A 12,560-nucleotide genomic window follows, 5' to 3' on the forward strand; every position below is an offset into this window, starting at 1 on the left:
AGACCTGCGGGTTTCTCTACACAGAAAGAAAAACTGGGTAGTTTTCCAACCGAGTACCGTTACGTCATGCCACCTTCTTTGCCCCTATTATAGTGGAAATGAAATGGGGAAGAAAAGGCAAAGGAGAAAGGAAATGGAGAAGACATTTTCTAAATAATGAACAAATAAGATAGCTAACCTAAAAAATCCATCAAAATTTACTCAAAAAGTTATCTAGACCTACATTTATGAGAACCATCTATCTCTCAGTAGCCGTGAATCCTGTCCCTCACAAAAAAGTACCTATGGCTTCTCATTTGATTAGATGAACACAGACTGAAGCCTTGTCCTTTGTCCATTTTAAGTTTTACGGAACTTAAGTCACAGAGGGTGTTCATGAAACACTCAGTTTACTTCCCCTCCAATCTCCCTTCCTTGGCTGCCCTGGATACGTACTATAATAGAAAATCAATAATCAGTGAATCAATAGAAGAAGCAAAGTTTGCTAACTTTTCTTTAAGCCACTCAGTTTTGAATGATTCATCATGCCAAATTTGGCTGGTTTAGGTGGCTAAACCACAGGGAGTAGAGAGTTTGTCTCATCTCCATCCTTGAGGACTATGGGTTAGGATTTGATTTGACAGAAGGGATGTGACTTAACAAATGAGAAGGGGACATTCTGGGAATTATTTACATGTCCAAGGTGGGAAAACAGTTTTGCTTTAATAGACAACTGGAAGGCACATTAGTTTTTTGACATAATAATTGCTAACATCTATTGAATGCCTATGAGCCAGCATTGTTTTAAGTGCTTTATGTGTATTAACTTATTTACTCCTAACAATCCTATAGAGTAGGTACAGTGACTGTTCCCCCAGCCAGGAAAACAGAAACCACTGTAGGTACTTTAGACAGGGTGTTTACCTCGAGGACTCGGTTATAACAGTGTTGGAAGGACTAGAAGATTAACAGGGGAGCAGATAACATAATTGCAGGTAGCTACTCCCCTAAAGTTGGAAGAGAAATTGTCACAGGGCTGAGGATGTGGCTGACACCTGCAATCCTGCTAGAGACCACAGTCCCCAGCTGCGACCAAGGACACACCTGCCATTTCTGTTCCAAGAGCTGACCACGGTTGTCTGCCATTGATTTCCCTTTCACTCTCCCTCTCTTTTATATTTTAATATTTTGAATGTTTATCCTATTTAATGTTTTAAAAAAAAAAACCTTGCAGTCTCTGTGCACAAGTTCCAGTATCGAAAGCAATGACTCCCTTTTCACTTCCCAATAAACATGAACGTGCCCTTGGGTAGAGCCTATTCAGACCTCGCTGGAGGGAAAGTCTAGGAAATGTAGCCCCCAGGCTTCTAAAAGATAATAAGGAAGAAGGGGAACGGGCTTGAGGATCAATAAATAAAATCTGACACAATCCCTGCCTTGCAGGTGAGGAAATGAAAACACGGTCTGAATAATTCCTGTACAATCACACACTTAGTCAGGGGCAGAGCTAGGAGTCACACTCAGGCTCCCTACACTCCTCTTGCTCAGCCACGTGTCCTTTTCACTCCAGCCAAACCGCATTCCTTGTCATCCACGCGTGTTGGATTCACCTCCACATTAATACATGTTTATATTTTCCCCCTGCTTGAAATGCCCTTTCAATTTCTCTCTCCCTGCTAAAATGCGAGAATTAAAGTTTGTTAGATGTGAAAGTAGCCTTAAAGAGAATTCAATCCAACCCTTTAATTTTACATCTAAGAAAAAAATGTTCTAGGCCAAGCATCCAGCCCAAGGTCAAGTAGTTATTACTTAAACTAGAGCTCAAATTCCTAATCTAGAGGATGTTTCACCTCAAGGGTTGTCTTCCTTGAAAATTTTTCAGCTCATCCTAACCACCATCAGTCTTTATCAGTCTTGTCCTCTGAGAAATTGTCCTAGCATATGTCTACATCAACCATAGTTTTTGGTACTTCGTTATTTATCTTTTAAAGTATAATTAATCGTATATAGTCTAATAATGAATCTAATCATTTTTCATCAAAGTCCCTAAGGACAGAAACTTTGTCATTTATTCTTTCAGACAAAACAGGCTAGAGATTCTATGATTCTAAAATTTTAATTTTGGCCAAGTGAGTACAATCTCCATCACTGAAAAGGGAGAATTAATTAGTGACTCGTAAAAGGTCTTAAAATGGCTGTGTTTGCTATGTAGATTCAAAATTTCATTCTTTCCAAAGCATCTGATCTCTGCATAAATATGTATGTTAAGTATTAAAAAGGAACAAAACAGAAGAGAGTCACATAAATTCCCCCAAATTTTCCACATTACACTATAATACAACTAATATTTTATAAAAAGGGCCTGGAGCCATCCAGAAACAGGAGCTCTATTCGCAAGGTGTTTTCAGCCATGTCCTTCCTGATCTGAAAATCCAAATAATATAGCTAGAAATTCTCCGACTGGTTTTAATTGCTTTATAATCTTCAGAGAGAGAGGAATCAGTAAAACTAGATTCACACCAGAAACAACTTTAAAGACTCAAATTAATTCTTTGAATTGTATTCAAAAGCCAATATCCTTTTCAACCAGACATTCATCCACTCCTTCCTTCATTTATTGGTGCCCCAGACATGTTATTCCAGGCACGGTAGCAGGCACTGGAGATAGAAACAAATTACAAATTCCTGGTCTAATAGGGTAGAGAGACAAATAAATTATTTCCCAGCACTGTTAGTGTCTGTCAAATCCCTACTCATCCTTGAAGGCCAGCTCAAATGCTGCCTCGTGAGTGCATTGTCTTCCTGTTTGCTTCAGTAAGAATTAGTCTTTTCCTCGTCCATGTCTGCAGGGTATATTGGGACCTGCTAGCAGCCCTCATTGTATTATAATTGCATATATACGTCTATCATTGCATCTCCTGCAGTGCAAAGCATAGTGTCTATGTACTTGCTTATGATACTGAACTTAATGGTAAAGACCTTACCTTTTGGAAATGGAATAGATACCCTTGCCACCGTTGATGGGAGTGTAAATTATTGGAGTCTCTTTAGTGGAAAATACCATATCTTTCAGCAATGTAAATGCACATGCTCTCAGATTTAGCAATTACAACTCTAGGAAACCATTCTACAGAAATATTCATAGATGTATAGAATACAAGAGTGCTCATGGAAGCATTGTTTATCACTGGATAAAAACAGACTATCCATGAAGAGGGGAATAATTGACTAAATGATATAATATGGAGTAATTTTGAAAGTAGGATGCAGGCCATTATGTCCTAATATTAAAAGATAAATGGAGAAAGCAGAATAAAACAACATGTGCAATGGAATTACAGTTGTATTTATGAAAGTGATTACCTCCAGGGAGTGGAACTAGGGTAGCTAGGTGTTCAGGAAATTTTAGTTTTCACTTTAATCTTTCTATATTCAAATTTTTTACTATGGAAATGAATTATATATATATATATATATACATATATATATAATGTGTGTGTATATATATATATAATGTGTGTGTATATATATATATACACACACACATTGTAGTACTGTTTATCTTTTGTGAGTTTTATATCTCTGCTTTCTGAATACATTCATTATTCAATATTTCTAAATACTATATAAAAATGTAATTAATGGAATTACATGCACTAACATGGAACTATGTTCTGATATATTGTCAAGTGAAAAAGCAAGTCATAAAATCACATGTAAATCCCATGTTTATTTGAAACTAGAAAAAGTTCACAAAGAATGAATACTAATCTTTAAAAAAGTTACTTCCAGGCAGTGGAAACGGAAATGTACACTTTCATTCTCTTACCCTTTATATTTCTGTAGTATTTAAATCAATCTTTTTTTATAAGTATGTACTACTCTTGTCATTAGATAATAATAATGGAAATAAATACATAAACTAATGGACAGACAAACAAATAAATAAAACAGAACTTGTGGCATTTTTCTTGGGTTTTTCTGCCTCAAAAATATTCATGGTGATTTGACCACAAACAAGAGGAGGAGCAGATATTATTGTTTGGACAAGAAGTTGATTAGTATGTTAAAAAAAAAAAAAGGACACAGATGAACTTATCTACAAAATGGAAACAGACTCACAGAGAACAGACTTACGGTTACCAGGGGTTAAAGCGGGTGGGAAAGGATACATTGGGAATTTGAAAATTGCACCCCTTGGGGAGTGATGGATATGTTAAGCTTGATTTTGGAGGTGGTTTCACGGGTGTATACATCTATCAAGTTTCATCAAATTGTAGACCTGAAATATGTATAGTTTACTGTACAGGAACCATACCACAATAAAGGTGTTGGAAAAAAAAGAAGAAGTTGTGCGGGAGGGCATAGCTCAAGGGGTAGAGTGCATGCTTAGCATACACAAACAAGGTCTTGGGTTCAACCCCCAGTACCTCCTCTAAAAAATAAATAAACCCTAATTACCTCTCTCCTAATAGATTTTTAAAAAGTGCGATACATTAAAAAAAAAAAAAAAAGACGTTATTTGAGATTCATTAGCTGAAGTTGTGCAGGTCATTCTTCCCAACCACTCCCCACCTTGACTCTCATGGGGACGTTTTTGTGCATTTCTAAAACAAAATGAAACAAAAGCGAAACCTACAAAGTGAGATGCTTATGTAAAAAAGTACTCTCCAATGTACTCTGTCTTGCGGAAAACTTCTGAGAACTATAGTCTCTCACTTCTGTTTTTTTTGTTCTGGTTTTGTTTGAGTTTCTTTCTTTTTCTTTCCTTTTTTTTTTTTTTTTTTTTTTTTTTTTACTTTTCTTATCTGACACATTTAGAAATGACTCACTTTGAAACTCTGTGGAGTCAGATAGCAGTCAGATAGCAGTCAGAGGTGCCTGCTAGAATTTATCATCGGAAAAGAAGAGAGAAAAGGAAACAGGAGAAACTCAGCAAGTTTCCTAAACATACTTCAGGACTTGATTGTGGTTAAGTGTGAGGATCTGCTGGGACACCCAGGGGCCTCCAGATCAGTGCTGAAGCCTTCAGCTACTACCTTGGGTTTTTGGTAAGAACACCTAAATCCATCTAATGACTTGAGCCTAGCTTGTTTTGCTTATTATAAATAATGTTTGTGGATCATTTTTTTTCTATTTCCCCTTATTCCTTCCCTTAGTTTTATTTCTTTTGTTTTATCCCCATGTTTACGTTTTTCTTTCACTAAATACTCCACATTCTATTTCTCTTTGCTCTTAATATTTTCATTCTGGAACTAATAGTGAATTTTTATGTCATTTCCCCCCTCTCTTAAATTAACTGTTTCTCTTCTGACCTTTAATTCCAGCTTTCTCCAATAGTTCTGTTTTCCAAATCATCGATTTGCCTATTTTTTCTTAACATATGTATTTTTTTCCATTTCCCTCTTTTTTTCTTTTTCTCTTCTTTCTTTTCTGTTTTTTTCTCTTTCCTTTTTGTTGCTGATTTTGTCATCCTATCATTAGTATTTGACTCTGGAATCAGCTTTTCTTTTCCTATCGTAGTTGAATTTTAGTTTCAGGATTTTATTTGTCTTTTTAATTACTGTCAGCCAATTCAGTACTGAAAACTAAAAAAAAATGTAGAGGTACCTTTCAGCCAAAACACTTGGAGAAATATAAAAAATGATCTTGGTCTGAAAGATAAGATTCTGATTCATATATACTTTCATCTCAAGACAGATAATATGTGACATTTAAAATATGGCTCACTCCAGATGACTCAATGTCTTTATATTGGAATTTTGCTCTTTTCCGTCTTTTTTGTGTCCATATTCTTCCTTCTTCTCATACAGCTCTGGGTACCTTTCCGTTTATTAGCAATATCAAAGGCTTTTCAGTTATGTGATTATTGGAGTAAAAAGACTATTGGCCTGACAGTCACTGGACCTAGGATTTGAGAACCCTCCTAGTTGTGAATATGTGAAAGTCACCTAAATTGCTGAGTTTTAGTGTCAAAAACTGCAAAATAAAAAATAGAGACAAGAAGAGATGATTGCTAACTTTCCTTTCAGTCCTAGAACTCCATGACTCTGTACTTCTCTCAGTATTTTACGGGTCTCTGTGTGAATAAATGTGCAGGACAGTCGATCAAGGTCACTGCCATGCACAACGGAGAAGAAAGTGTCCCCGACAGGAACTGAATACTGAAATAAGCAAGGCTACAGAAAAGAGAATGAGAATCACTTTTTCATTATTTTGTTGCCTGATTTGTTTGAACTTCTACTTATCCCTATGACAGCATTTGGTTAGCTCAGCAGAACAACTTCCAAGACCCAAAAATATTTTGGGCTTCTACAAAAGGAAATGTAAAATGCTGTTATTGCCAGTAAAAAGTGGGAACTGGAAAACAAAAAGGAAGTTAGAAGAGACAGCATTCTTGCTGGGTTAAATGGATAAGAATAAGAATTTTTAATTTAGTTGGAAAAGAAAAAAAAGTAAGCCCCCAAAATCAACATTCATCCATTCAAGTAATCTTTAATCTTTATGCCTTGTAAGGCATTGTGCTAAATTCCATGGAACAAGCATTTAGGAACAAGACTCTTTTTCACCATTGTGAAATTTAAGGCTAGAATGATGGATAAGACAGCCAGGAAAATCATTATAATACAAAATAAAATGCATCATTACACAGAGAATATGAAAAAAGTTTCAACACACACACATGCGCACACACACACATACACACATACACAAACATAATTTAGGAGACTGAAGAACTAAATTATGATTGGGATTATAAGAGAGGTTTCAAGGAGGATATATTTGAACTTGATCTTGAAGAATGGCTAAGATTTCAACAGATAGAGATTAAGAAGGGAGGAAAGAGGAAGTTAAGGTGGAGGATATAATTCTAGATAGAAGTTAACAGCGTTAGCTAAGGAAGAGAAAATGGCATGAACTTGGAGTAGTGAATTGTCCAGGAAAGCTATAAAGTAGGGCATGTTTACAGGAGTGTTGAAAATTAGGGGAGGGTAATGTCACCAAGGCCAAGAGAGGAGAGTGTTAAGGAGTCCAAGTATCAAATGGCTCATATACTGTAAAGGATAAAGGCAGAGAAAAAAGACACTTGGATTTGTTATCTAGAGGCAGTTTTAGCAGAGTGATGGGGCAGAAGACTGATTACAAAGGGTTAAGAAGTGAGTAGTGAGAACAACAGACCCCAAAACAAGCCAGTATCCTTTAAAAAGAGAAATCTATGCTAGATTAAGAGACTTAAGAAACATCCTGGTACAAAGTATGACCCTAGATTGGATATAATTGTTGACAAATCAGCTATAAGGGGAATCTGGGGGACCATTGTAAACCAATGGATAAGTCTGAGCATTCCTTAAGGCAGAATCTTACTGTATAATGTGGAGACGGCTAACTGATAAGAAAGCAGTTTATAGAAAACAATATGCATTTACACTCGTATTCATAGCAGTGTTGTCCACAATAACTCAAACATGGAAAGAATGGATAAAAAAATGTGGTCTATACATGCAAAGGAATATTATTCAGCCATAAAAAGGAGGGAATTCTGACACATGCTACAACATGCATGAACCTTGAGGATGTTATGCTGAGTGAAATAAGCCAGTCATGAAAGGACAAACGCTGTATGATCACTTACGTGAGATAGCTAGAGTGGTCAAACACAAAGAAACTGAAAGTAGAGTGGTGACTGCCAGGGGCTGGGGGGAAAGGAAGTGGGGAGTCGTTGTCCAATGTCTCAGTTTTACAAGATGAGAAAGTCCTGGAAATTGATTGCACAATAACGTATATCTACCTAACATGACTGAACTGTACATTTTAAAACGGTTAAGAATGGTAAATTTTATGTTACGTGTATTTCACCACAATTTAAAATTTTTAAACCAATATACATCAGTATAACCAGAATTTTAAAAATTTAAACCAATATGTAACAGTATAATCTAATTTTGTTAAATTTTGCTTAGCAAAAAATATACATACATATAATATACACATATGTACATGAAAAAAGATCCAGAAGGATGTAAATTGAGATGCTAAAGGAGTAATCACTGACTGAAAAATTTTTGTGTTCTTATTTTTGCTTATTTATGTTCTCCAATTCTCCTCACACATGTTTTCTGTTTCTGTAATAATAAAGCTACTTTCCCCATATAAAAAAACAAATAAGTAAGAAATCATGAATGGTAAGGAAGTCAATGCGAAGAGAGATTGGTCCCAAAAGGAAAAGATGAGGTTGTATCTAAAAGACATAACTGAGTCTAGAGCAATTTATCTGTGGTGATGAGTCCTTTGAAAATCTGGTAGAGGGCATGGACAGACCTTCTTCCCTAACGGAAGTGAAAATACGTAAAGTTAAAGTGTTCTCTGTCACTTGAGGTGATGACGAAACTTCCTGATGTCCTCTTGCAGATCTCAGTTTGGGAACCTCTAGTCAAAAAGTCATTGTTTGCTTATCCATTTAGCTTGTTCATGTTTAAAGGGGACGTTAGGTTTGGAAAGGAGCCATTGGAGAATGAGACTGAAAGTGCAAGAAAGCGGAGAAATTGACATTGGTAGGGACTTCCGAATGAAGTTACTACTTTGCTAGACATTTAAATCAATAGAGCAGATATTAAACTGTCCATCAGAGAATGCTTTTGTGCAATCCAGTGTGAAATCAAGGAACACAAACTACAACAGTGTGAGGGTCTTTGGGTCCTACATCATTCTGTGGGAAGGTTAGAACTCAAAGAATATGCGTTTTTGGAAAAGAGAGTTTTACTATTTTTGTTTGTGTTTTTATAGAAATTTAGCCATGGAGTCTTTCTCTGCTGAGACCAATTCAACTGACCTCCCCTCACAGCCCTGGAATAAACCCCATGTAATTCTGCCCATGGTCATTCTGGGCTTCACTTTCTTACTGGGATTACCAGGCAACGGACTGGTGCTGTGGGTGACTGGCCTAAAGATGCAACGCACAGTGAACACAGTTTGGTTTCTCCATCTCACCCTGGCCGACTTTCTCTGCTGCCTCTCCTTGCCCTTCTCCCTGGTTCACTTGGCTCTCCAAGGACACTGGCCCTACGGCTGGTTCCTATGCAAGCTCATCCCATCCATCATCATCCTCAACATGTTTGCCAGCGTCTTCCTGCTGATGGCCATTAGCCTAGACCGCTGCCTTTTGGTACTGAGGCCAGTCTGGTGCCAGAATCATCGCAACGTAGGCACAGCCTCTGCCATCTGTGGCTGCATCTGGGTGATGGCTTTTGTAATGTGTATACCTGTGTTCATATACCGGGAAACGTTCTCTGTAGGTGACCGTAACATGTGTGGCTACAATTTTGGTTCCTACAGCTCATTAGATGATTCAGACTTCATCTTAGATCTACTGGAAAACTGGTCTCTTAAAAACTCCACTGTTGAGCACCCTGGAGAAATGGATGGTAGATTCAATTCTTTCTCTCTACAAACAAATGAACAGTCTTGGACAGACACCAGTGGCCTCCATTCTCAAATATCTCAAAGACCTTCTGGAGATTCACTCCCTACGGATTCAGCTAGATTACCTGTTCAACATCCATACTACGGTTCATTTAAACCTGCTGACAAGGTCTCGCCTGCAATCACCAGTGAGTTTCCCGTTGAAGATGACAGAGCTAACCCGCCGGGACACTCTGCTGCTTTTTCCCCTACTGATTTAGAGCTTTTCTATAGTGCCTCCAGCAATTCCTTACACACATCTGACTTATCACAAGATTTCCAAGATGATGATTTAGGCCAATTTGTGTATGTCCATCAAGTGCCAAGACCCCAGGTAGCAATAACCGTCACTAGGCTGGTGGCAGGTTTCCTGCTGCCGTTCATTGTCATGGTGGCCTGTTACAGCCTTATTCTCTTCCGAATGCGACAGGGCCACTTCAAATCTCGGAGCAAAATCTTGAAAGTGGCAGTGGTGGTGGTGGTTGTCTTCCTTGTCTGCTGGGCTCCATACCACATTTTTGGGGTCCTGTTATTGTTTATTGACCCAGAAACTCCCTTTGGGGTAGCCCTGTTGACCTGGGACCATGTGTCTCTTGCTCTAGCATCTGCCAATAGTTGCTTCAATCCCTTTCTTTATGCCCTCCTGGGGAAAGATTTTAGGAAAAAAGCAAAGCAGTCCATGCAGGGAATTCTGGAGGCAGCTTTCAGTGAGGACTTGACACGTTCTACTAGCTGTTCCCAAAACAAAGTCTCTTGGGGAGCGAAGAGTATCAGTACAGTTGTGTGAACATATGGAGCAGCTGACCCAAGCACAGGTTCTTAGCGATTCACTCAGTGCAACATGTTTCTAGAAAGACAGGGGATATGGTGAGCAGGGGATTTCAGAAACCGTCAAAGAATCAACCCTTTTTAAGGGATTCTTAAGCTGTAGTCCCAGACTAGTGGCATCAGCATGACCCGGAAAGTTGTTAGAAATACAGATTCTCAAGCCCCAGCTTCCAGACTGGCTGAATCAGAATCTCTGCAGGTGGGGCCCCGAAAGTGTTCTCACAAGCTCTCTTGTTTCTGATGAATGCTAAATTTGGGAATCATTGTAAAAATTAGTCGACTTCTATCCCAAACAAAGTCCCATGAGAGAAATGACAAGGCAATCTTAAAATCATGTCCCCATCATTAAATTTTTTCTAAATCCCCTTCCAGATTCTATTTTAAACCATTTCTTTTGGTTTTGCATGAGTGAAAGCTGATCATTGATTCCATGGCTTTATTGTGATGGGGGGTAATGATGGTGGTGATGATTTCAAATGAAAAAAAGTTGCAGAAAGAAAAAGTCTGTAAAAACAAGGAGTTATGAGACTGAGTCTGGAGCCAAGTACAGTGCCAGACGCTCTGCTACTTGGAATCCTCCAGGATACAGGACGTAGGAATTCTGAGTTTCCATTTTTACAACTAAATAAGCATCTATTGTATAAAGACAGACTACTTGGGCATCTAAACCGTCCTCATGAAAAAGTATGTAAGTGGTTTGGGGAGTTCTCTGTTTTGCTCTATCTGCCTATTGATAGAATCATCCATTTTCCATTCCTTTTCTTAAGCCCCTTAATTCTCTTATTCCTCTTTTGCCTCTAAAACTTCTTCCAGACTTTATGCTTCTAATAACCAATCGTTTCATAAGATGAAAATTACTCCCCTCCTTTCACTCCAAATTAGTATTTCCCTAGAAACTCATTTCAGATGAAAGGAGTAGGGGACGGGGCGGCAATCCTTTATTTCACTGCAGAATAACCAAGTACCTTCCAGGAATCCCATCAAACGTTTAAAAACATGACTGGGGTGTGTATATTTCATGCCAAAATTATCAGGTGTATCTTTGGGGTTTTTTAAAATTAACCTTTATCTTTACCAAAGTAATACTTGCACATAGTTTAAAGAAAATTCAAGGCTTATAATGAAATCTAAGAGGTTTCCTGCCCCACTAGTCCATCCACCCTTTCCTCTCACTCCCAGTTCACTGAGATAAAACCCTTGAAACAATCTTAGATGTTTCTTCTGATATTTACCATCACATTTCTAAGTCATGCCCTTATGCTGCTAGATTTCATAGACATGATAAAGTGACTTCTTATTTTGAAAGATGAAGAATTTTATCCCCAAACATTCATATTGTTTGTTTATTCAGCATCCAAATATGTATTAACCATCATCCTTTCATCTGTTCATGATCACATATTTTCTTCCTACTTTGTTTATCCATTCTAACCTTCTTTCCATCCTTCTTTCCTTTAAAAAAAAATGTTATTCAAGTCCCCATCATCTTCTCATTTTCTTTTGTATATAAACTTTTTGTGTGTTAAACGCCTAAAATTTCAGGTTTGTTGGTACTATAACATAGCCTCATCTAAGCTGAGTACAATGATTTTGATTGGAAAAGTAGAAAACGTGATGTTTTAGACTTATAAGGCGATGTTATTTGTTCAGTGGTTGAGGTGAAGGTCTGGACTACAAATAAGTTATAAAATACTCTGTGGAAAAATTTCAAATCACGAGGAATTCTTTCAGTTGTATGGTGACAATATCTGACCTGATGTGAGATTTTCAATGCTACCTTCCAATTTAATCTGCTAATATATTTGTTGTGAATAAATGCTTTTTTTTTCTCATGGCTCCTTGCAAGGCTCAGAGATTCATGGATCCTTTCAATTGTTTGACACTCAGAATATATCATAATCCCTAACCACACAGCAAATAAATCTCAAAGAGGGTAGCTTTAAGCTTGCTCTAATGACAATAAGCTAGACTCCTGGAAATCCCAACACAGCTCACAGGACCCTGGGTGTAAGTCCCAAACTCCTAGGGTTAGTGTATAGGATATTAGGGTGATGATCTTGGCGTAGTTATAAAGATTCAATAGTTGACAATTCTGGACTCCTTTTGAGAGTTCTATTTTCCTTTCCCTACAACTGGAATTTCATTTCTGATGAAAAGCTCTGGTGAGTACGTGCAAGTGCTCAATGGAAGTCCCATAGTGGGGGCCAACCCCTCCTCAGATTGTAGTATCTTTAATCTTGAAAATATCCCAGAATGCAAGCAAGGTGGCTTAGTCCCCATACCAAGCTGCAAGG

General features: G+C 37.7%; 1 protein-coding gene across 1 annotated transcript; it reads left to right on the forward strand.

Annotated features, from left to right (window-relative positions):
- The first annotated feature begins 4,800 nt into the window (after positions 1–4,800).
- Positions 4,801–12,100, forward strand: C3AR1 (complement C3a receptor 1). Its single transcript, XM_010946363.3, has 2 exons — positions 4,801–5,030; positions 8,764–12,100. The coding sequence occupies exon 2, from the start codon at positions 8,774–8,776 to the stop codon at positions 10,223–10,225; it is 1,452 nt and encodes a 483-aa protein (XP_010944665.2). The 5' UTR covers positions 4,801–5,030; positions 8,764–8,773; the 3' UTR covers positions 10,226–12,100.
- Positions 12,101–12,560: the final 460 nt, after the last annotated feature.

This window comes from Camelus bactrianus, chromosome 34 (assembly GCF_048773025.1).
Source record: "Camelus bactrianus isolate YW-2024 breed Bactrian camel chromosome 34, ASM4877302v1, whole genome shotgun sequence".
In the NCBI taxonomy this organism is placed as follows: Eukaryota; Metazoa; Chordata; class Mammalia; order Artiodactyla; family Camelidae; genus Camelus; species Camelus bactrianus.